The following is a 23,722-nucleotide window of genomic DNA, read 5'->3' as shown; positions in this document are numbered from 1 at the left end:
CCATTGAAAGCCGGTTTCGATAAAGCGTACTCGGCTACATGCTTGGATCGTTGAGCAGAGCTGGGTGTCCACTGCGAGCCATTTGCCCCCATTGTCGGTCGCACTGCTTTGGGTATCGAGTGAAGGACCCAAAGAAAAGCGTGACCGTCTCCGTGACCGCAACATAATTCTTTGATGGCAGAAGGAACTTGGATAATGGCACCCGGAGGCTGAACTCACCTGCTAGCGCCACGCTTGCAAACTCTGCCCGCACAATTGGGCACGCTAAATTGGTCCTCTCCTTTTCTTCGGACCTCACTCCCACGGTTCCTGCTTCCTCAATCTATTTTTGCTTGTTCCAACAATTCGATTCAGCGGGCGTATTGCAGCCTGTGACATTAAAAACGATGGCATTGAGACTTGGGAAACCACCGGCGGCATCCGTTCCACTATGAGATTTCGAGTACGAGCACTCGCACTTCGAAAGCCCCGATGACCTTCCTCAACCGCCACAGACGCCGGCAAAATGGACTTACGGCTCTGCAACCATTCCATGCGACGCCGACGGAATGCCATGCGGGCGATCAAGACGGCCTCGGTCCGGCCTCTCCCAAGGTTCCTGGACCGTCGAGCCATGTCATTATGCCGCAACTTCGCACTTTTGATGTAATAGCCATCGCATTAAAGCCATGGAACATCACCGCGTGAGCTCTGGTCCTCTGCCAGAACCCAATCATCAAGCATGGATCGCTTCCATTTGAGGAACAGCTGTGCAAGAGGCGCACTGGAGAGCGAACATTTGGACCATGGCATAACGACATCCCGGTTCAATCGCAGGACGAACGTAGACATGCTGCCGTCGTGAAAACAGTGGGACTTGGTGAAGCTATGGAGACCGTCCTCAAAATCACAAGTAAGCTTGGCGAGCATAGCCCGCACGAAGTAAGTCATATTGTTCCTCGAGACCTAGCTTCCACTTGCTACTCCTCGAGACCTCCTTTTTCTTTTCCTACGCCTCGAGACCTCCCTTTCCTCTTCCTACGCCTTGGAATTCCCTCTCTTCCTTCTACTCCCGGAGAGAACGCACGTCACATCTCTCCACGCTCTTTCGGCAGCTATCGCAAGCACTCTCTCTCGGCATACGACCGACCATGCTGCTACTTTCAGTGCTCGCAGTCGCTGTGACTGCGCTCTCTGCGAAGAACCCTCATCTCGCAGTCTCCGCGGCGAGCGAACATTCCGTGCCAACAGTCTTTGAACCAAACGTTCGAGGGCGTGATGTCCTCATGAGGCATGACGAATCCCCTCTCACCTGGCCGATTCAGCAACAGGTGATGTACCAGACCTTCTCGCACGTCGTGATGAAGACTCTCAACGACTACTTGGGATCACACCCTGGATTCGAGTCAAAGTGCCTCCCCCAGGCGGATTGCAGCCTCGCTGTTGCTGGTATCCAAGATGAAGTCGGCAACGTCATGAGAACTATTCGCACGTCGATGAAGCCCGACAAGCAATGCGACAACACCTGCTTCATCAAGCAGCTCGATCAGGGGTCTTCGAGGGTGGCCAGAAATGCTCTCATTCGGATTGCTTCGATCCGAAAAGCTATAATGGGCTCCAGCATCCTCGACGACGAGGACACCGCCAAACGCATCGCCACTTTTAGCAGCATGATGACGAAGCCGCACTTCGGTGAACACAGCGAGGAGAAGTTCAAGGACGCCCTGAAGCACTACAAGGCTTCGATCCATACGCCCACCATAGGTAGTAACCAGGTTCCGCACAATACTACCTTTCTGGAGGAGCTCCTTTATTTCCAGACTTGCACGGGCGACGAGTTTCTATGCAGTACCCACGAGATCCTCTTGACGCATACCGTGGCCCTTCTTCACGCGGGCATGGAGCCCGGAGTGTTGCATGAACGCAGCATTCTTCGTGAAATCCTGGTAGCGGCCAACCGAGGCACTCTCTCCAAGCCTGGGCAACTCTGGGCCGGACTGGAAATGATCAACCACGACGTGTTTGAACATGGTAACTGGATGCCAGAAGCACGACGAGCCGTCGACGAAATTACAGAAAGCATGGATTTACAAATGCGTGCGGTGGCGGATATGAGCACCACGGCATTCTATTACACCGAATCATTCAATGCGTTGATCGGCCGCATGATCACCGTTACCCTGATCATGGACACTCACGGCACATTCGCCCTGGACCCAGCACTTTATGAGCAGGGCTATCGAGTATATTTCAACTTCTTCGGCGGCCATCCATTCGTTCGACTATCCGGATCCCTCAAGCCGACGACTGGCGCAACGTGGCAGTATTTGCGACCTGATGCGGATGCTGTCGTCAAGCGCTCGGTGGTTGCCAACGGGACAGAGTCTAACATCACTGCCAGTAACTCCGTCAGCCCTACCGCAAACAACACTGACAATGGGACCGTTATTCTCAATCAGCCAGCTGCCAGGACAAGACTCATCATGCCAGTCAACGAGGCAGCTCCATTGCGTGGTTCTCTCCGCGGCAAAGACATGCCGGCCTTCTATCCGACAGACGACCGTCATAACCCCAAGCAAGTCGCCTTTCAGATCCGATCTGGGGGTAAAGCTGGAGAGCACATGGATAGTCTCGGTCGGCCTATCATGCGTGCGGCCCCAATGGACAGCGGCGAGCATGCTCCTGTGATGGTTTCCGGAGACAGTCTGCCTGTGCGTGACTCTCCTTTCCTGCAAATGTACTATTCCCTCCCGCTTCCGAAAGGCTGCAATGCGACCGACTGCCAGCAGCCAAAGAAACCATTCGACGTCAACGACCCTTCCGCCGGGTATGAGAAATTGGATGGACCTGTTGGCGCCGAGGAGGCCTTTGTGACTGCTGTCAGAGTCCAGCCAGAGTTCCTGTTCAAAGCTTCTCATGGCTTCAGCTGGGGCCAAGCGCTGTACGTGATCGATGGCTCGCCACTGGCCAAGAATCTTAAGGATAAGGCAGTCGCCGATCAGGTGAAGAATTGGGTTCGCGAGAAGGTGCGCGAGCTGACGGGGGAAGCCAAACGCTTGGAAGCAGAAGACTTTGCCAAAGCACAGGAACTCATCCGAGAGGCGGAAAAAATCGAGACGGCGAAGCTTGCTGAAGCGGAGAAGCTGATGAGAGAGTCCAATCTCAGCAAAGGAGGGAAACTACTCAATGGTGATGCAGTTCATCCGGGAGGTAAATCCATCAAAGGCGATCCGAATGGGAAACAGGTAGAGTTTGAGGAGACCACAAAGCACACGCTCGACTCGGATTCAATGAGGACTTTGCCAGACGAGGCGCCGTCTTACGCCGAGAACGCTAGGGTGTGGGAGGAAATGGCGAAGCCCTGGAGATGGCTACCGGAAGATGTACAAAAGCATGTAAAGCTCAGCCGCGAGAAGGCGATCCAGAATGCCAAGGAGGCTGGCTACGAACCGCAGAAGCCCCCGACAGGAGAAGGCGGCCCACCCGGAGTTGACGGCGGTGGCGACCCTGTGTCACCTCCCCCAGGCGGTGAACCGAACCCACTCCCGGAGGCACTTCCCGAGGCACTCCCCGAGGCTGGCGCTCCCGCCGACGCAATTGCCGCCGACGTAGCTTCTGACGCAGGTTCTGAAGTAGCTTCATTCGTCTCAACGATCGCAAGCGAGAGCGTCGAGGAAGGAGCCGTCGTGGCTGGGTCCCTAGGGGAAATGATGGGAGGCGCGTTAGCCGGGCTCATTGGCGAAGTCTCCGCGGTTCTAGGGCCTATAGGATGGGCAGTCACCGGAGCCATGCTCCTGGTGACCGTCATCGAGATGCTGGAAGACGAGAAAAGATGCCCTCATCCCGCGCGCTTCACCTCCACCTGGGACGCGGCAGCTCAATCGATGACCGACTACCAGCTGCCATGCTCTCCAGTACCGTCAGGCATGCAAATGAGTGATCCGACACAACGCAGCCGATTCTTCGACCTCTTCTACCTGGGCAACCCCATGATGCACTCCATGATAGTCCCTGCCACCGAGACAACAGAAGGGGACACAATCGCTCAACGAACCCCAACGACCTTCGACACGAGCACCATCACCGGCCTCACCGTCGTGAACAACGCCACCTGGATCGTCATCGCCACCAACTCCAGCATCCAGCTCGCGCCCAACGCCCCCGCTGCAACAGTCACAGTCCTCATCGACACGGGCGGTGGCCCAGCCTCCCTGCCCGCCAACAACTCCGCAACATCAACATCCACCAAGCCCACCCCCTGCCCTACAACCCACTACCCCCACGGATTCGTCGGCACCCGCGTTGCCCCCGCCCCTTGCCCGGTGCAAACCCCCTACGAGTGCACCGACGACTGGTTCCACACGCACGTGAACAAACATCTCCCGGACGATGTCAGATTCCCGAATTACTGCTCGAATGGCGATTCGACGGGACATTATCGCGCGTCGGAGAAGGGGTGTTTGCCGGACTTCTGGTTGGAAGCGGATGGGCATCATGAGAGGAAGAAGAGGGATAAGTGTAAGGATGAGTTTTTGGATACGCCGAATCAGCCCGTTTATTCGGGGTGAAGGAAGGAGGGGTGGGGCTCTTCGTTGGCGGGAGGGCACTGTGTCGATCGAGGTCGGGTTGATGGCTTGAACGGCTTGGGTTGTACGAAGAGTGTGCTCGCGAGCGTTTGGGCTCGACGACAGATATCGGGCATGTTGAGCTTTGTAAACCAAGGTTGGAGATTTCATCGCGGTGGAGCAAAATAAAGACGACGTGTTCGATCGCGATCGAGCCGAAGTTTCTCGCACGCTCCAAGACGCCGAAAAACACCAAGGGAAGAAAGCCCGGCTATTGGCACTGTTGGTCCACGCAAAGGACGAGAGGCTCGCTGAAGCGCCCGCTCTGAAAGCAAAGTCCACAGAGGAGGTGGACAAGGCTCTCGCTCCACTTTGGAAGTGGGCGCTGGACGACGCACGCGAAGAGCTCGACAAGGTGAACAAGGAGCTGCGCGAGGTGAAGGCAGCCAACACCTCATGTTCATGCGTGATTTGTATTTACTCGCAGCAAGGAAAATCGTGGGCCATCGTCAGCCTTGTGCTTCTCAGCACACCAACCTCAAATCCAAAAGCAGCAATGTCATCTCGCCCACCAAACCCGCTCCCAAATCTTGCTGTACGTTTACCGACCATTAACAACCACCTTCCCCTCCTCCCCCTTCTCCTCACCAACAAGCTGCTCCTCAAACTCCATCTGAATCCCCACAACCTGCTCCAACAACCCCAAATCCACCTTCACCCCCCTAAACTCCGCCAACGACTTGGCCGTGCGAATCACATTCTTGATCTGCCTGCCATTGATATCCGCCTGCGCCAACTTCCTCACCTCCTCATCACTCACCTCCGCCTTCTCCACATCCTCCATCTTACCCAAGAAGTTCCTCCAGATCTTCTCCCGCGACTCGACCGTCAGATTGTTGTATTTCAGCGGAACGTGGATGCGGGACTTGAACGCATCGTCGAATGTGGCCACGCGGTTGGAGGTCAGGAAGAGGATGCCCTCGTAGTATTCCAGCACGCGGAGAAAGATGGACACGAGGCCGTTGCGCTGCATATCGTGCAGAGAGCGGCGTTCGAGGAATACGTCCGCTTCGTCGATGAGTAGCACGGCGCGCCAGGTGGACGCCATGTCGAGGATGCGGGAAAGACGGTCGTCGAGGGTGGAGACGTCGGTGCCGAGGTCGCCGGAAGAGACCATGTAGAGCGGGCGCTTGCAGAACTCGGCGACGGTTTCGGCGGTGAGGGTTTTGCCGACGCCAGGTGGGCCGTGGAGGACCATGATAAGGCCTTTGCCTTTGCCTTTGACGATGTCGTCGAATTCGTGGGTCTGTTGGGTGTGGTTGGCGACCAGGGCTTGGACGAGATCTTTCTGTGCGGAGGGGAGGACGAGTTGCGAGAAGGAGTCTTGGACCCAGCCGGCAGGGGCAAGCTTGTCGACGAAGAAGTCAAACCAGCGTTTCTCAGTGAAGCTGAAGCCGCGGACGGTGGCGTTGGCGAGGAGACATTGTTCGTCGGTGAGAGGAGCGAGGTCGAGCTTGACATCAGGGACCAGATCGGCGATGTCGTCGTCGACGTACTCATCGTTCTCATCGTCGAAGAGGCCGTCTCCATTCTTGGCTTTGCGGTTCGAGGAAGGGAATGGTTGGGTATTGAATGCGTAGTTTGCATTAAGACGGTGGAAAGTCTTGGTGTCCACGACAATACGGCCATCGATACTGTACCGATCCATGCCACACGGAGTCTGTTCTAAGGCGATGCCGGTGTAGGAGCGGAAGTGCATCCCAGCATGCTGCTCCATGCGCCGGCCACGGTCGACAAGCTTAGCATGAAGTGCGTGAGAGTCTGTGTGATACTCAATAGGCAAGGCGGCAAATCCGCTAATGGGCTGAGCGCCGGAGAATGCTGGCACCAGCTTGATCGTGCTGCGTGTGCCGAAATCTTCTCCGTCGAAGTCCACGAACTTGAGAGAAAGCTGCAAGCCCGGCGGGTCACAGCTGTATGCGTAGTTGGTCAGAGTGAATGCACGTGGTTGTCCGTAGACTGGAGCGTAGATGATGGAGCCAGGGCGGAAGATGCTCCAAAGGTGCTCGTATGACATCAGGCCTTGGTCCTTGAGATTTTGCGCTTCCTCGATGGTGTCCTTGAATTGCTCATCGATGAAGTTGAGCAGCAGCTCCAGATGCTCAGACGCTTCCTCATCCTCCAGGCTCTCGGCAACCTTCTCGAGCTCATCCTTGTAGTGGTACAGAACACGGTACGGAGCATCGATGGTGATGTCCTTGGTCTGGAAGGACACTCCGGGAAAGTCGTTGATAGTCTCTTTGAGGATGTCCTTGAGGTGCTGAGAGTTGATCTGCAGGCTGATGCGCTGGACTTGCTTGTTCGACCTGTCCATGTGACGGACGAGACAGAGTGCAAACTTGCTCCACCAGTTGACTTGATCTGGGATCTCTTCGTCGACAGTCTCGGCCTTCGATGATATTGTTAGCGGGCAGTCAGATTAACCTGTATAAGCCATACGCGCTTACGAAGTATGCTTGTCCCTGCTCGGTGTGCTTCTTATCGATGTGCTTGAGCTCCGCCTTCATGTCTCCTTCCTCGATCTCCTTCAGCCTCTTTGCATCGTCATTGTCGAGCTCTGGGTTCTCGACGGCGCCATTGGTGCCATTGCTAATGATGCCTGGATTACCAAGACCCCTTCGAGGAGCTCGTCCGCCAGTCGCTTTGCGTGCGGTCTGCTTGGTGCGCGCCATTGCCGTGGATGGAATGAAGTTGAAAGTGATGGTGATGGTGATGGTTCAAGGAGCTGTGCCTGCGTTGTTTGATGGTGTGTAGTGCGCTTATATCCCGAATTGATTGTCTGGAGGTATCGAGAATGCAATGGTGATGTAAAAGGTGAAGCAGCGAAGAGGTTGAAGAAGTCGAAAGGATTCAAAGAGCAGGATAGAAATCTTTATACCACCTCACATGCCTCAAAGCATTCACATGTCACAAAAGGCAACCACCAGTTGCAACCAATGACTCAACTGAAGATCCACCGACTCCGGTGAGCTCGCCCAAAGATCAAACACATGCCAGCCAAACAGGAGCCAGAATTCGGAGATCCATGCTGTTTGCCCGCAGTGGCACGGCATATCAGGCAGCTCGTGCTCTTGTCGATAAGGGAAAGACCGCAAGCGCTGTGGCGGGAAGGATGCCTTGAAAGCATACCGCAATAGGCAGTGTGGTCAGGCAGTCAGAGAGAAACGACGAGTGAAGTGAAAGATTTAGGCGGCAGGAAAAAGTGGAGCCTCCTTCCTGAAATGGCCACCGCCAAGCTGACTTTTCGACCTCACTCGATTTCATGGTAGGAATGACATACAGCGAGTAGATCTGCCATGGCTATGGTCTGACTCCGACAGCTTCACGATGAACAGCTCATGAAAAGTCGTTTTCTTTTGATATCTCTACTACTTTGGATGCCCTTCTCCAGCTCATGGACGTACCATGGGATATGTCGAGGGGAGCGTTGTGAGTCAAAGACCTCCTCTCCAGTCCTCAATGCAATCATCCGTTTCGGCCGTTTCGCTATTCCCTGATGTGACGACCGTTGGTCTCTTTCGAGTGCGATGAGAGCTCTTGGCTCTACCCGTACCACGCCGCGCATGCATGTAGCGATGACTAGCTGCGGCTCGGTCGGCACTGAGGGTGATCCAAAGCAAAGCGCTTCACAGTGCAGTCTTGCGCAGTGATGCCACGACAACCTGAGTCAACGCGAGTGCTGTCTGGCATGCCCACCAAGATCGGCCGAGCTACAACCCCAGCAGCTCAGCGTCCTCACTCGTCAGTCCTCTCCCACTTCCTCTTGCAAGTTCCACTTCTTGATCCAGTCACAAGTCCTCATCATCCAACTCACTCGGCTTGAGAAGCCCACCGACCTTGGCCATACGGTCACGCTCGCGCTCCTTCGCGTCCTGCAGATCCTGCTCGCGATCCTCGGTGAAGAGCTCGGCATTGTCGCCGGAGAACTCCTTGAGTTGGATCAGGAAGTCGCGGAGGATGACCTTGAACTTCGCAATGTCTTCAGTGTTCTCGAAGAGCTGCTTGATGAAGTTGGTGATCTGGGCGGCTTGAAGGTTGGGGAAGGCGTTGGAGAGGAGCTCTGCAACGAAGTTCTGCAGGAAGTCACGGTTCGAGGTACCGGCTTGGGCTTGGCCTTGTTGGTAGATGGGTCCGGAGATTTTGTTGGCGCCGACCAGCCAGAAGAGGCGAGCAAGCAGCATTGATTGGTACTTAAAGCCAGCCTTGTGATCGGAGTCAGTGAGGACGAAGAAGACATCTTGCAGGACGGTAGTGAAGAAGTTCTGGAAGAAAGCATCGCAGGTCTGCTGGTCGGTGTGGCTGGCCATGTTCTCGACAAGCTCGATGCACATGTTGAGACCTTCTCCTTCGACTGCACGGTTGTCGTGCTTGGATGCCCACATGCATGAGTCGATGACAAGCTTGAAGTGTGTCTGATCGAGCTTGAGGAGAGCCGGGAAGCAGCGCTGGTTGATTGCGCGGAGGAGCTTGAAGAACTCCACGCGATGCTCGGGGTATTCGGAGAAGTCCTTGTTGATCATGTCGAGTGTGCACTCGAACACGTTGTCGAGGATTGCCGGAACTTGCTCGGTCATCATGCCCTGTTTGTAAATGTCAGTACATGCTTGTCATACATCACAGAGGACGCCCGTACAAGTAAGTACTTGCTTGTCTTGGGAGTCCAACGTACCTGGAGCTTGGTGATGAGCACTGTGATAACAGCCAAGACTTCCGCCTCGCGTGCGTCAGGAACGTTGTTCTTGTAATCGAGCAGAACAGCTTCCAACAGATGTGGGACGAGAGTGGAGTGGATCATTTCGAGATCATCAGCCTTCTCGACGTAGGTGGTGATGAGCTTGAGGATCTCCTTCTTGATAGTCCTCAGACCTCGGACCTTTGGCATCTTCGTCGCAATGTTGCCGTCCCGCTGCACGGCTTCATCAATGAGCTGGGAAGAAGCACGGTACATAGTAAGCATGTCGGTGTAGATGCGGCCAATTTGTGGGTAGAAGTACGGCCCAATACTGCTGCACGCGGCCACGTTGGTCTTCATGATGTTGCCAATGACCTTGATCGTCTCGGAGTTGTGGAGGATGCTGGGGTCTTGGTGAGCAGACTGGATGATCTGATCCCAGGCGGAGTTTGGCAAGCTCATCAGCTCGGCGATGAGACGCTCTTGAGTGTTCTTGGCGCCTTGTGCGCTGATCATGTACCCACAGGCCTCGTAGAAAGTGTGAACCTGCTGAGGTGACAGATCGCAGGTGATCTTGCGCATGGTCTTGACAATCTCGTCAATGAACGGCTCGTTCTCACCGGGCTGCTGGATGACGAAGTGACGCTTGCACTTGTTCGCAATCTTGATGAAAGTGTCGCAAGCCATGTCCTGTACTCCCTCATGCGTCTCGTGCATGAACTCGAACAGCTTGTTGACAACGGTCTTCAAGAACTTCCAGTGTGCCTTGAGGAAGCGTGGGTATTGGCCAACAATGTACATGATGTTGGACGCAACGACAGCCTTGTTGTCCTTGCCGCGCTTCATCTCGGTCAGACCGAGTAGGTCCTTGATGACAGTAACGAGGAAGCGCTTCTCGGTCTCCTCATTCATCGCACCGGAGATCGAACCAATAGCCCAGCAGAGGGTGTTGCAATTGCCCCAGCTCCACTCGGTACCGTCGACCTGCCGAGCAAGCTTCTCAGACATGATCTGCTCGGTGTTGACAACATCCAGGTGGGTGAGGAATACCAGGCATTCTCTAGTCGTCTTGTACAGCTGAATGGTATCTGACTCCTTCACGAACTCGCGCACGATTTCACCTTCATCGTTCTCCACGATCAACACCTCCTCCGGCCGCACCATTTTCTCAATCATGACCTGTCGTAGGTTAGACAACACGTCCGTGTACTTGTGCTTCCGAAGAGGGTAGTTGGCGAGGACTTGTGGGTTGATCGCGCCGCCGTTCTGCATTCCCGCACCGCCGATCAAGGGGTTCATCTCGGTGATAGGGATCTGCTGCATCTCATCGTAAAGCTCGCAGACCAGCTTAGTCCAGTACTCCAGGCAGATCTTGAAGATTTCACGGTCATCAATCTGACTGATCCGGATGAGGTAGAAGTGGCCATGGAGAAGGAAGTCCTTGTTTGGAAGGTTCTCAATGATGGAGAGATGATTGCTGAAGAAATTGCAGAGGAAGAGGGCGAGATTTTGCACGAATTCCTGATCTCTGCTGTTGGAGGAAGCGTATGTGGTCTTCAGGTCGAGGGTGAGAGGGATGATGCTGGCGATTGTAGTGAGGGTATCGGTAAACATCTGAACCAGCTTGTCGTTCCAGTTGTGCTCGGTCTGCAAACTGCCAATCTCAGTCAGGCACTTGAGGGTGATGTTGCGGAACTCGGGAACTTCAAGGAAGCGGCTGCGCAACGTCTCGATGAGGGATGTGCCGGTTGGTGGAGTCTCAAAGATGAACCCGAGTGGGATCCAGTTGAGGAAGCGTAGCAGGGTCTCAAGCGTCGCCTTGATAAGGCTGGCTTGATCTGCGGTTCGGAGAATCTCTGAACACAGGTTGTAGATGTTTGTGAATTCGTCGCACATGCTCTGCTTCAGCTGCCGTGTCTTCGTACTCGTCATCTGTTCTGCGGAAAAGTCAAAGACTTCCTCCGATAGAAGACGCAGAATAGCCATGTTGTTCTCGCAAATGGGCAAGCTACTGCGGCATGAAGAGATGATCTCGTTGATGAAGGTCGGCCAGTTGTGTGGCCACTCCTGCTTGAGGATGCTGACGAGCACCAAGTTCAGTTTGTTGAGCAGTGCACGCTCCTTGCGCAGCTTCTCCTCCGTGCTACTCTGCTCAATGATGAAGTTGACCACGAAATTTCGAATGCCGTGGCACTGATCGCGTGGCAAGACCTTCCACCTCGTCATGATCACATTGTCGAGCACTTGTAGTCCCAGGTACTTCGTCTGCGGATATTGCGCGTCTTGCAGGATCTTGTCCACCATCAGCCAGGCATCCGGGTTCTCTTTGAATTGGTTGAGTGTCGCCTGTGCCTGCTTTTGCTGCTCGCCACGACCTTCATAGAAGCCGCGCACGGTGGCGTCGAGCTCCTCGATACTCATCGCCATGACTGCGGTGTGTGATGGTATTTCGTGGATGGTCCGTCAACGCGAAGAGTCGTGAAGACCACTGATATGGAAGCTTGTGACGCGCGCAGACCGCTGATTGCGCTTAGGTCGGTTTCATGCGGTGGTATACGTGCGTGCGAGCCGTGAGGGTGGTGATGCACGGTGACCGCGGCTGTGTGAGATAATGTCGGCCGTGAGCAGAGTCGGTGGTGTTGTTTGAAGGAGATCGGATCGGTCGTGAAGGTCGGTGGTTGGAGGCGGAGAGTGACACGGCTTTTCTCGGTGATGTCAAACGTGGGACAAGCTCTGGAGTCGAACACGACAGGGTAGCTCTGTGATTCCTCGCTGACAAATGGAGGCCTGTATTCACGTTGAAGAGCACACGGAGTTTGTTGGACGATAGTGTTGAGGTTCGATCGCTGCGCAGAAAGAGAGGAAGTTCAGCCCTACCAGCCGTCTTTGTTGTCTCGCGCTTTTGCCCCTCACCTGCCAGAAGGTTCACTGTCATCTGCCGCCAAGGTCGATCTTCAAGCTAGACATTCCATACATCCATTGATCAGAGATCCTTCATCTGCTCTCGAAATACACGCTGCGAACACCCCCTGGCGAACAATGGCTCAACCACGCACAACGCTAGGCTCTCTACCGACAAGAGGAGCGACAGCCGCAGCTCCAGCATCCCACGGCAGCCAGACCATTCTCCAGACTGAACACAACCCCGAGACTCCATCAGCAACGCTCCGTCTTCGCGGAGAACCCTCAGAAGGTCGGCGCATCCAATGGGCAGAGGATGTCATTGACAACGAGCATATGGGCAAGAAGTCGTCAAAAGTCTGCTGTATTTACCATGGACCCCACGAGCCTGGCGATAGCAGTTCCGATTCGAGCTCGTCAGACAGCGACTCTGAACCGGATCTGAGCAAGGCGAAGAAAGCGGGTGGGAGTGGGAAGAAGGGCCGTGGCAGAAAGCATGATCATGACGATAAGGACGGCAAAGATGGCGGCGAAGGAAGTGGAAAGGGAAAGGAGAGGAGGCCAAGTCCCAATGCCTACGAGAGGCAACCGAAGCCAAAGGCGAAGAAGGAGGGTTGAAATATGTTGGCGACGCATTTGACCGGCACAATGCATACTACACGCCTCTGGAATACCAGCATCACGGCTTTCTGGTACCATGGATGCATACTACAGCCACTGCAAAGACAATGCCCAGAGACAGGAGCTCGAGCGAACAAAAATGCCAGCCATCTTGGAGAGCGACCAGAGCTACGTGTTGATGCTGCGGCTACACTGGTTGGTCACACTTGATGATAAAACCGAGCCTTCGACGAGATCATCATTAGAAGCATTCGTTCGTTGCTGCGGAAGACTTATCGTTAATGGCACACCGTATCAACAGCTCCTGGCGATACTGCCATGGAAAGCGATGGATCTCTTCGCTGAAAGACACAGGACTCATATCCAGTGGAAGACGATCGGAGGAGGATTGGAGGCATTCACCATCTTTGTTGCATGCCCTGTACTGCGACTTGTCACACTGTCTCGCCACGACCCTTCCAATCACTGCGCGTCGATTTCGGTTCGCTGCACGATTGACCCTGCCATCTCGTGCACTGCCAGTGCTGCCAACCCGAGCATTAACGACTTCTCCGCGGCTTGGTCCCGAATTGTGCCCTCGGCCACCACGCCCTGCGATGTCTCCCTTGGACAATGGGCGGCTGGCTGCCGCACTTGTCCTCTACGATGCCGACCTGTGTCCTCGTGCGTGTGGCCGCAGTTATTTAGACATCAACCAGTGGCGTGTATGCAATTCGTCCTGTTCGTCGAATCCTTCAGTTTCCAACCCTCTCAACCTCCGCTGCTAGCTTCCTTGAGCTCTTTCTCTCGCTGCGCAGCCTCCGCTTGCTGGATCGGGATCCTGACCAAAGTCTGCGGCAGAGCAGGTTCAACGGCCTCCGCTTTCCCATTTGCTTGCTCCTCTTCGTCCTTGGGTTTTGGTATGCTCGCTACACCGTACGTCAGTATTCCGCGTCTCTTCTTTCACAAAACCTAACCAGACGCACCACTCGCCATATACACAGCCCTCAGCACCGTATTCCAATTTCCCATGACCGCTGCAACAGCTTCCGTACCATTGCTCAAAGTCGAGAGCTTCTCCTCCAATTGCTGCATCTGACCCGCGAGCCCTGCCGAAAGATCGCGTAGTTGTTTCAGAGATTCGAGCTCGACTTTCTTCTCGTTGATGCGGGCTTGAAGGGCTGAGGATTGCGACTGTGAGCCCGTTTGGCTTGACATGCGGGAGGACGGTCGGATCAGACCCGACGTGGGTCGCGGTGCGTAGGACATTGTTGCGACGATATAATAAAGGTCTTTCGCTCGGAGGTGAAGTTCGTGATCATGTCCCAAGCGTGGGGAGACGCGCTTCGATTTGGCCCCAGAACGATTTCGGCTGTTGCCCCACTGGCACGGGAAGCTTTCCGTGAGTGTAAACAGACGCCCAAACATCGACGACAAAAACCTTGATGACACACGAGCTATCGCCGACAATTGCTAGACCCTCATTGACAATTACAGGACTACCGTGCAGCATCTCACTTTTGCAGTCTTTCACAAGCAGATCACTATCGCGAACGAACCCCACCTCACTACCGCCAACATCACTTCGAGCTTCCCACGGCGACTACGACCTTGCCCATGTTTACCGTTGCATGGCGCGACTGAATGAACCACCTGCCGCTTCTGCGCCCGCCATCACTACGATTGGGATCGCAGGGGCGGAGAGTGTTGACGCATGTGAGTCTTACCATCTCGAGCATCCACAACAATCATGCGACATGCGGACGAAATCAAGAGCGCCCAGAGAGAAACCTACCACTGACCTTGAAGAAGTGAAACGAAGATTCATCCGACAGAACCGCGAGCTCGCAAAGAACAACTCCGCACAATCCCTCAAGATCAGAAGTCTTGAGCTCGAAATCAGCAGGCTACTTTCGAATAACCTGGAACTTCGAGAGCGAGTGCTTGGATTGGAAAATGAGCTACAGGGCGCGAGGCGGCAGGCCTCAAACGCAGCGATCAGGCGGGTGAAGGCGGACTTGCGATCGAAATTGGCAGAGCTGAGTGGAATGGTCGAAGAGCTTGAGGATGACGGCACATCGGATATCACTTTCGAGAGAGAGGTGGTCGAGAAGGAAAGGATACTCAGCCCAAGCCGGCAGCAATACCGAGAAAGACAACCGCTGGCCGAACTCATGCGAGAGACGCAAATGCCGACGATTGCAGAAGATAAGACCTTTTCGCGACAGACTTTGGACAACGAGAGTATACGTGCAATCAGGCTGTCGGATCAGAGCGCAGGAAGCGGCAGTCCTGATATTGGTCCTCCTCCTGTCGCTCACTTCGAGTTCAACAGCCAGGAATCCGAGCCCAAGGAAGTTTCGCCTCCGCCGATTGTGGATGAGGATCTGCTTCCAACTGTCAACCTCGAAACGAGACGGAAGAGAAAGGACAGTACTTCGAAGGTGGATATGAGACGATCATCGATACTCGCACAGTCTCCCGTGAAGCCTGCTGGGGATGTGGCGCCGTTGATACTGCGGACTGGCGCGAAGAGGAAACTGGCAGATCGAGATACTTCTGCAGATCGAACTGTGAAGCCACCATCCCAAGACGACTTCACGTTCAGTCGGAGACCTGCGGCGGACCAAAATGGGTTGGAAGGAGAAGAAATCTCAAGCGTGGTTGAAAAGGTCTCGAAAGCGAAGAAGCCCTTCGTTGATATGGACATGGCGCCTGCGTCGCCAGTCAAGCCCGTAAGGCGGGTCTTGGGCGACAAGAGTGTCAACATGTCACCTAGAAAAGCTGAGGCGAAGGAAGCGAAGCCTCTCCAGGACGACTTGAAAAAGCAGCCTGCACCACGTCTTCCACCGACCAGCAAAGACCGTCCCCCTTCACGCGGACAACGAGTCTCTGCCATCCCACAGCCTTCATTCGCCGAAGACGCGCCCACGGCCGTCGACATTGCTCTCCCCCAGCCCTCTGCGCCTGACCTTCCACCAAAGACCCCAGCCGCCTCCCTCCTGTTCTCGCCCACCCCGTCCGAGTCCTCCGCCAAACAAACCACAACCCGCGACACACCTCCGCCCTCCGACCTCTCCTCAATCAGCAACACAACCGACGGCGGCGCCCGCCCCTCCCGCCGTGCCCGACCCTCAGTAAACTACGCCGAACCCAGCCTCGTCGCCAAAATGCGCCGTCCCGGAAAACAAATGGTCGACGCAATCAGCGGCATTCAAGATCGGCGACGAACCATGGGCCCATCAACAGAGAAGAAGCAGAACCACTCCAGCGTCACGATCAAATCCGAGCCCGAAGACGACGACGATCTCTGGAAACACACTGCTGCCATGCCGGGAAGTCCGCTACGAGAGAAGAGCACGGATCTGCACCACTTGCCCGAACCGACTTCTTCGACGCAGGAGGCGATGATGCCTGTCGACGAGAATAAGATCGTTGTCGCGGCTCGTCCGAATGGGTTGGGGTCGAATTTGGTGCCTGCGACGAGGAAACGGCATTCGATTCTTGATCGTCGGGTTACTTCGACGCAATTGCCGTTGGAGGCTTCGGCTTCTGTGACGGTCGATGAAACGGCGAGGAAGTTGGCGGAGATGGAGTTGTATGAATTCAAAGACTCGTCTTCGCCGGGACTGGAGGGTGAGGCGGGTCAGGACGCCTCGAAAGTGAAGAAGATTGCGGCGGGAAGGCGGCATTCTTCGGTTGTCAAGGAGGGTGGGCTGGGGGCTGTGAGACCTGCCACTGGTGCTGGTGCTGGTGCTGCGAGTTTGTTGGGGAAGAATGAGGGAAGGGTTGAGAGGGCGGCGGGACGGAGGAGGAGTATGATGATTTGATGAGGTGTTGGGTTTGGGAGACCTTTGACGAAGTAGGAGGGATGTGGAAAGGGAGGTTTGGAGAACAGACTCCTTTCGTTGAAATGATGATTCGATTCCTATCGAGCAGACAGCACTGAGCGCACGCTATTCTGGCTTTCTGTGGCATGTCCAGTGTATCTGATGCCCCTTTTCCAGCTTTAGGGTTAGGGTTGAGACATGTCGGAACATGATCGAGCGAAACTCCTCATCAACGTTCTCTATATACGTCCCTCGTCAATGGTATACTGTAGAGGAGTAAATAGTAGAGACATTGCTACATGCTGTCCGGTGATGGTCAAACGTGTTCGATGCAAAGACAGCGACAACCGCCTGTATTGCATTGTATAAACCCATCGGTACAGAGGACAATTTCTCGACGCTTCGCCACAAGCGGGCCACGAGGCAAGTTGAAAGGCAAGCAACTTTCCCACTAGAAATCTTACTCGCTGTAACGCTGAATCGAAAGCAGGCAAATTCGTATGACACACTCGTCTGCACACTCATCCTCACAATCGTTTAAATTCGCAGAAATGATCATGCTGCAGTCCTACCCAGCCGCCTGCTCATCCCGAAGGGGCACAATGCCGATCCCTTTCTGAATGCTCCCAAGACTCTCCCCTCCAACGCCACAGCCCATGTCCACCACCGAACGTCTCCGCGCCCCTCCCCCTCAATCAACAATCTCACATCCCTTCTTCCCACCCTCCCCCTCCCCCCCCTCCTCATGCCCATCCCACTCACAAAACCTCAACTCCAACGTCATGAAGTCCCTTGGACTATGTCCCTCCCGCTGACACATGTCGCCAAACGAACAATTCAGACACTTCGTCGCGCGGAGCATGCGTCCCGAGACCACGAGCGCCGAAACGAGCAATTCGGGTGGATAGTCGGCCAGCTCGTCCTCCTCACATTGTTCGTCTGCAAATAATTGGTCGGGTTCGTGCTCGGGGTTGCATTCCAGATTGTACTCGCGTGTATTGGACGTGGAGGTGCGCTCAGCGAGCAGGCGTGCGAGGTAACCGCGGAGCAGGGAGGTTGGGCTGGTGTTGGCGTAGAGGTAGGTGATGTCGTCGGCGGAGGGAAAGACGATGATGCGTTTGCCGTAGTTGTTGCTCGCTGGGTCTTTTTCGCGAGGGTAGGATTTCAGCTGAATCGCTTTGGTAACGAGCATACCAATCTCAGGAGCGAGGTACTGGTCGGCGAAGATGTAGAGGTCGAACAGGGTGCGGAAAAACCAGGTAGAAGGTCGCCTGGAAGGTGGATCGTCGCGCGGATTATGGGGTCGTGGGTCGCGTCAGGGCAAGCCGCCGAAGTGGAGATAGGCGAGGAAGGTTGTGAAGGTCGCAGGGGATACTTCGGGAAGGCAGCAGGCGAGCGGTTTGCCTTCGCGCATTTGCCACTCGATGGCTTTCTTGAAGTAGTCGGATTTGGAGGCTAGCAGTTTGCCGGGCAGGCGGAATGTGTGGTATTGATCTGGAGGTCCGTTGGGGTCGCCGACGTTCACGCGGACGAAGGGAATGTTGGGGATCTTCGACGACGCATGCTGACGCGCCTTGCTGGGAAGCGCCTTACTGGCATTGGCTTTGTCGGGGAGCACCATGTTGACGAGGAAGTCTGTCTTTAGGAAGAAAGCATCGGGTCCTAGAATTAGTCGCTCTTTTGAAGACAGAAAGTCCTTAAGTGAATCGGAGCCGCCGTGTGCCAGACCAGGCCGAGAGACGGGACGGGCACGTCACGGGCTGAAGATGAATGTGAGCTCCGGACGGGATTCACGACACGCTGACACAACGAAGTCCGTCGCGAAGAGCTTGGATGGTTCGCTCGATGATGTTCTCTCAAGCACGCTCATGGATCTTCTTCCATTGCAGCAGCATCGCCCATGTATGCTCATTGAATGGGGTGACAAAGCGGAGCTCAAGATCGAATCGGATCGTTGCGGGTGCAGAGTGTCTGCTGAGAGGGTATGAAGACAAGCGAAACTTCACGAAAAGATCAGCATCAATGATTGTGGTGAAGTGTTGATTGGTATGGCAGTTGTCTCCGTATCATGAATTCCGGCGCGACTGAGTCTGCGCTCTTCAGCCAAAGATGGCCATCACCTGAACGCCGGGTATGCCTCCTTTCAATCGCTCCATGCACAGCAGCAAACTTTTTCTTTTTTCAAGATTCGCTCGCTTATGCGGCGTCCTCAACGACGGCGGTCTGGAGACCCTTGGGGTTCTTGACGTTGACGGCCTGGACGTAGGAGTAGAGCTTCTCCTTGGCGCCCTCCTCGTCGTTACGCTTACGCGAGATGCGGACACGGAGGCGGAACGGGACACCCTTGATTCCGGATTCCCAGACCTTCTTGTTCAATTGAGGGTCGAGGCGGACGTCGGATGTGCCCTGCAAGACACAGTCAGCGATTGTCCATGTTTCGGGGAGAAACATTGTCCAAACATACCATAGCCTTTTCAGCGAATGCGCGGATCTCCTTGATGGCACGGGGAGCACGCTTCTTGAAGCTGACGCCGTGGACCTGTTGTGTCCGTCGTTAGATTTATGGCATTCTCTTGTCTCAGTCTTCCGTCCGATGTCCGCCGCTTGCCCGGTGAAGGGAAGCGACGGACCATCCGTGGACTTCATCAAACTGAACGTACCCTCTTGTGGAGGTGGATGGTGTATTCGCGGGCGACGACGTCCTCGATGGCGCTGCGGCCGGTCTTGCCCGCGGGCTTCTTTCCTTGTGCTTTGGTCGACATTGCGATGGTGTGTGTGGAAGAATCGGTGGTCGATCGATGTTCGTTGGGCGGGTCGTTGCGCGTCTGCTCGTCGCTGAAGCTTCCTCCGAATTTCAGGTGAAGTCGAAAATTGAGGTCGAAAGTGCGGAGCGGGAGCCATCTCGGCCAAGACCACGCTAACCATTTACGGCGACACTTCGGATGAACTTTCGGGCTTGTGAGACGGCTGGTGATGAAAGTGATGCTCGTGAGAGATCGCGACTCTGGACTTCGTCGACGACAACAACCTCTTCGCCCTCCGACCTCACCACCCTCCCCTCCACCACCCTAACCCATGCGCCTGCGGGACTTTACTAAATGCGGCGCGCAATAATCCAAAACCTGCGCACGTTTCGCCGTCCATCTCCTCGCAAGGCGCTCAAAACCCTACGTACGACCGCGCCGAATCATGCCATCTTCTCCCGTACAATAGCCTCTCGGACCCCACAACTCGCAGATTCGTCCATGCGATTCTCAAGACGAGTCTCGATACCTATCGCTTGCGGTGTCGGAGCAGCTGCACTATACTACGGCATCAACCAGACGCAAGCCGAATCTCCAGTCAACCCTGCCGCCGATGTCTCGCCCATCTCGAGTGCAGTGAGCAGTACGAAAGCTCGCAGCTACTCGACAAGCGCGTCGCCGACACAAACCTCAACTATCCCGGACGCCGTACCAGAAGCTGTGAGGAAAGCACTCATCGTCGAGCAAGGGCAACTCTTCACAGCACAGATTCCAGCCGATCAAGTCATCAGTAAAGAGACGGACTACTCAGGTCGGAAAGTGTTGGAGATGTTGACACCGGAACAAGCGACGGCCAAGTTACGGACGAACGAGGAGAGCTATCTTGTTGGACGTGGTGCAGGTGTTGTCCGGTATGATGTCGTCCAGATTCCCAGCAACGACCCGATCGAGGACGATCACGTCGAGAAAATTGTCGAGATACCAAGCACGACTGCGGCTGCCCTCGATGGTAAGACAAGCTCAGACTGGATGTTCTGGGGAGTCTTCGATGGTCACTCCGGCTGGACCACCTCGGCGAAACTGCGACAGGAGTTAGTCTCGTACGTCGCTCAAGAGCTGAACGCAACATACAAGTCAGCACTTTCAGATCCGAAGTCCTCGATACCACCTCCCGACGCCGTTGATGCCGCGATCAAGAAAGGCTTCGTCAAGCTGGATCATGAAATCACTCACGAATCTGTCGCAAAAGTCCTAAAGGCACAATCGAAGGTGGTCGCGGCGAACATCCTTGCACCCGCTCTCTCAGGGTCCTGTGCATTGCTTTCATTCTACGACAGCCGCAGTAAAGAGCTGCGAGTGGCATGCACTGGAGACTCTCGGGCTGTACTGGGACGCCGAGGAGCGAGCGGCAAGTGGACAGCAACCGCACTCTCCGTCGATCAAACAGGAGGCACACCTTCAGAAGATGCACGTCTCCGAGCCGAACACCCCAACGAGCCATACGTGACCATGAACGGACGCATTCTCGGCGGTCTCGAACCCAGCCGCGCATTCGGCGACGCCATCTACAAATGGTCCATCGAAACCCAAGAAAAAATGAAACGCAACTTCTTCGGCCGCAGTTCTTCCAAACACCTCAAAACTCCTCCATACGTCACCGCCGAACCCGTCGTCACCCGTACTCAAATCGACCCCACCAAAGGCGACTTCGTAGTCATGGCCACCGACGGACTCTGGGAAATGCTCACCAACGAAGAAGTCGTCGGTCTCGTCGGCCAATGGCTCGACACCCAAGCATCACTCACATCCTCCGCCGCTAAAAGCTCCACATCTAGCTGGCTACAATCCTGGTTCTCGTCACAAAAGTCCTCCACCCTTCCCATCGAGCACCACGATCAAGGCGATGCTTCTGGTCAACGTGCGCCGGTTCGTCAACAACAGTGGGGTATTCCGACCGGCCAGGATACGCGGTTCGTGGTGGAGGATAAGAACGCTGCGACACATCTTGTGCGGAATGCGCTGGGTGGAAAGGACAAGGATATGCTGAGTGCGCTGTTGACATTGCCTAGCCCGTTCTCGAGGAGGTATCGGGATGACTTGACGGTGCAGGTCATTTTCTTCGGGGAGGGCGAGGGGAATGGAAAAGTGGAGTTGAATTCGGAGGCGAGTGCGACGGCGGCGAATGGGAATGGGGTGAAGGCGAAGCTTTGAGTTCGACGACAAAAGGTATCGGTGGAGCAGTGACAGAGACACCAGACTCGTTAAAGGACCGCCACCTTGACTCGTAATCGTGTCTTCACACGTCCAGCTGTGCAGAGTTGGTCTAAAATCTTCTGCACGAAGGTGCGGTTGCGTCTCACTCGCGATGCGATGCAGGCACGAGAGATGATGCAGACGGCGTGGCTTCGCCATGTTCTAGGGCAAAGAGAAGAAGATCAGTGAGACGACGACGTGTCGGACGCAGGGAGTTCGATGCAACAGTACTACTACCTTGAATAGAACCTTACTAAAGAGATGCTAGTAATAACTACGATCACGGATTTCGTCTGTCTGGTCTTGTTGTTTCTCGGTTCTTTCTCCGTTTGTCATGCCGCTCTGAAGGGCGAGAGAGCATGTTCGATGACGGTAGGCACGATACTTCGCGGCTGTCTAGTCCGGAATACTGACAATGTCAAGTCGATGTTTCGGTTCGCCTACCTTTGCACCGTTGGAGGTTGCGGTCGTCCTCGTCGAAGCGGGATACCGTCGAAGCGGGAAACCTTACTGCTCAAGAGCTTGACTAGCATTCTGCTCAGGCAGTGCGAACAGGGGAGGTGTAGTAGTACGTGGAGAAGAAGCGGACACGGGAGGGAGGGGAGCGATAAGGCGCAGCAGGGTCTGGTCGGGATGTGGACAAGTGGGGAATTGGACATACATGAGCTTTGCCTTGCGCTCTTGATCGGTCAAGACTTCTGGATTTGGAAGGTGGAAGGGCATGACCGCGGGACGGGAGAGGAGGCGAGGGTGATGCGGAGGTTGAAGGTGGAGGTGAAGAGGGTGCAGGATTGGAATGTCGGACGCAAGAGAAAATGGAATGGAGGTGGTGAAGAAGGTGGATCTGGATCAGGAGAATAAGGTAGGTAATCATAACTTCACGCCGTGCATACTGTCATCTCCAGCACGTCCGCCACTTTACAACTATCCACCATCCCCTCCTCCATCCACCTCACAAATTCCCCTGAGATTTCCCCGGCGGCTGGCGAATCCCAAAATTCCCTCCCTCCGCCGTCCGCGACTTGACCTCATCAATCTTTCCCTTCGCCAGACTAATCGCCGGAACCACCCACTCCCCACAACTACACCGCATCCCCTGCCAGGCGTACTTGCCCACATTGGCTTTGCATTTCGCGTTGGGGCATTCCAGGCGGCCTTCGAGCAGGCCGGCTTCGAGGGTTGGGCGCATCCAGGAGAGGGGGTCGAGGAAGTGGTGTTGGCAGGAAGACTGGGAGGTGGAGGGTGCGAGGGAGAAGATGGGGGTGGAAGGGGAAGCAGGAGGGCGGGGGGTGTGGGGGGTTAGGTATTGGGATGTGGCGAGGGTGCGTCTGGGAGCTCGTCGTCAGCAATGGGTGAAGAGGTGCGGGACTTGGGGGGTAAGGCTGACCTGCACTTCCGACACCTCATCTCCACCTCCGCCTTCCCACCCCCTTGCTCATGTTCATCCTCAAACCGAATCTTATCCGCCTCCGGAGCCTGCCCACACGCCCGACTCAACGCGACTTCTTGCAGATACACCCATCGTTGATACGCGGGGACGTCTTCCACGCTCGCGGGCGCGCCCATGGAGTGGTAGACTTCGAGTTGACGCCAGAAACCTTCGTTGGGTTCGCAGAGGGGGCGGGATTCCCGGATGCTGGAGAGGGCTGAGGAGGGGCTGAGGTGGAGGGTGTGCATGAGGTAGGCGATGGCGCAGGTGGCGGAGCGGGATTTTCCCATGGCGCTGTGAGGGAGGAAGTGTTGGTTTGGGTTGAGTTGATGCCTCCTTCGCAGAGAAGAACCTCGCCACAGACACAACAGAAACGAAAAGCAACGAAACAACCTGAAAAGAAAAAGAACTCACCAATGCACCAAAACCCCACCACCACCCTCCAAACCCTCCCGAATAAACTCATTCGTCGCAGGAAAGTGCTCCAACAAATTCTCATCGTCTACATCATCCACTTCCACAACAAGATGCGCATATCCCTCGAAGAGTTTCTCATCCAGCGGCAGTTTCAACACCGAGAGGATATGTGTGATGTTCGCGGCTCGCAAGGCGGCTTTGGCGCGCAGATTGAATAACCTACCGTGTGTTTGATCAGAATTTTGGCGAGTTTTCGTGGCGAATATGCCAAT

The 23,722-nt window shown here is 55.2% G+C and overlaps 10 protein-coding genes across 10 annotated transcripts; 4 read left to right on the top strand and 6 right to left on the bottom strand.

The window, feature by feature from the left end:
• Positions 1 to 471: 471 nt before the first annotated feature.
• On the top strand, positions 472 to 4,547 carry MYCGRDRAFT_97196 (uncharacterized protein; the record flags this gene model as incomplete). The annotated part of the gene is made up of 4 exons (XM_003848023.1): positions 472 to 645; positions 706 to 921; positions 1,095 to 3,986; positions 4,125 to 4,547. 4 exons carry the CDS (start codon positions 472 to 474, stop codon positions 4,545 to 4,547), a joined length of 3,705 nt encoding a protein of 1,234 aa, XP_003848071.1.
• A 598-nt stretch (positions 4,548 to 5,145) lies between these two features.
• MYCGRDRAFT_77587 (uncharacterized protein) lies at positions 5,146 to 7,421 on the bottom strand (the record flags this gene model as incomplete). Its single annotated transcript, XM_003847973.1, has 3 exons — positions 5,146 to 6,057; positions 6,097 to 6,993; positions 7,052 to 7,421. 3 exons carry the CDS (start codon positions 7,274 to 7,276, stop codon positions 5,146 to 5,148), a joined length of 2,034 nt encoding a protein of 677 aa, XP_003848021.1.
• Positions 7,422 to 7,854: 433 nt separating this feature from the next.
• MYCGRDRAFT_111551 (exportin-1) lies at positions 7,855 to 11,703 on the bottom strand (the record flags this gene model as incomplete). Its single annotated transcript, XM_003847972.1, has 4 exons — positions 7,855 to 7,924; positions 8,009 to 8,204; positions 8,419 to 9,184; positions 9,274 to 11,703. The coding sequence occupies 4 exons, from the start codon at positions 11,701 to 11,703 to the stop codon at positions 7,855 to 7,857; spliced, it is 3,462 nt and encodes a 1,153-aa protein (XP_003848020.1).
• Positions 11,704 to 12,266: 563 nt separating this feature from the next.
• MYCGRDRAFT_106408 (uncharacterized protein) lies at positions 12,267 to 12,961 on the top strand (the record flags this gene model as incomplete). The annotated part of the gene is made up of 1 exon (XM_003848024.1): positions 12,267 to 12,961. One exon carries the CDS (start codon positions 12,316 to 12,318, stop codon positions 12,793 to 12,795), a length of 480 nt encoding a protein of 159 aa, XP_003848072.1.
• A 614-nt stretch (positions 12,962 to 13,575) lies between these two features.
• On the bottom strand, positions 13,576 to 13,968 carry MYCGRDRAFT_19203 (uncharacterized protein; the record flags this gene model as incomplete). Its single annotated transcript, XM_003847971.1, has 2 exons — positions 13,576 to 13,702; positions 13,760 to 13,968. Coding segments are annotated over 2 exons (336 nt in total), but the record flags the coding sequence as incomplete, so codon positions are not given.
• Positions 13,969 to 14,408: 440 nt separating this feature from the next.
• MYCGRDRAFT_111549 (uncharacterized protein) lies at positions 14,409 to 16,607 on the top strand (the record flags this gene model as incomplete). The annotated part of the gene is made up of 2 exons (XM_003848025.1): positions 14,409 to 14,493; positions 14,590 to 16,607. The coding sequence occupies 2 exons, from the start codon at positions 14,409 to 14,411 to the stop codon at positions 16,605 to 16,607; spliced, it is 2,103 nt and encodes a 700-aa protein (XP_003848073.1).
• A 691-nt stretch (positions 16,608 to 17,298) lies between these two features.
• MYCGRDRAFT_111548 (uncharacterized protein) lies at positions 17,299 to 18,228 on the bottom strand (the record flags this gene model as incomplete). The annotated part of the gene is made up of 2 exons (XM_003847970.1): positions 17,299 to 17,820; positions 17,983 to 18,228. The coding sequence occupies 2 exons, from the start codon at positions 18,226 to 18,228 to the stop codon at positions 17,299 to 17,301; spliced, it is 768 nt and encodes a 255-aa protein (XP_003848018.1).
• A 403-nt stretch (positions 18,229 to 18,631) lies between these two features.
• On the bottom strand, positions 18,632 to 19,445 carry MYCGRDRAFT_106407 (60S ribosomal protein L31; the record flags this gene model as incomplete). Its single annotated transcript, XM_003847969.1, has 3 exons — positions 18,632 to 19,013; positions 19,072 to 19,146; positions 19,268 to 19,445. 3 exons carry the CDS (start codon positions 19,367 to 19,369, stop codon positions 18,804 to 18,806), a joined length of 387 nt encoding a protein of 128 aa, XP_003848017.1.
• Positions 19,446 to 19,705: 260 nt separating this feature from the next.
• On the top strand, positions 19,706 to 21,562 carry MgPP2CL-3 (MgPP2CL-3, protein phosphatase 2C-like protein 3; the record flags this gene model as incomplete). Its single annotated transcript, XM_003848026.1, has 1 exon — positions 19,706 to 21,562. One exon carries the CDS (start codon positions 19,706 to 19,708, stop codon positions 21,560 to 21,562), a length of 1,857 nt encoding a protein of 618 aa, XP_003848074.1.
• Positions 21,563 to 22,556: 994 nt separating this feature from the next.
• Positions 22,557 to 23,674, bottom strand: MgPTP2 (tyrosine protein phosphatase 2; the record flags this gene model as incomplete). The annotated part of the gene is made up of 3 exons (XM_003847968.1): positions 22,557 to 22,932; positions 22,992 to 23,327; positions 23,448 to 23,674. Coding segments are annotated over 3 exons (939 nt in total), but the record flags the coding sequence as incomplete, so codon positions are not given.
• Positions 23,675 to 23,722: the final 48 nt, after the last annotated feature.

The sequence above is a fragment of the Zymoseptoria tritici genome, chromosome 12, assembly GCF_000219625.1.
Source record: "Zymoseptoria tritici IPO323 chromosome 12, whole genome shotgun sequence".
Classification (NCBI taxonomy): Eukaryota; Fungi; Ascomycota; class Dothideomycetes; order Mycosphaerellales; family Mycosphaerellaceae; genus Zymoseptoria; species Zymoseptoria tritici.
Note: the sequence above shows the minus strand (reverse complement) of the source record. Positions and strands in the feature narration are given on the sequence as shown.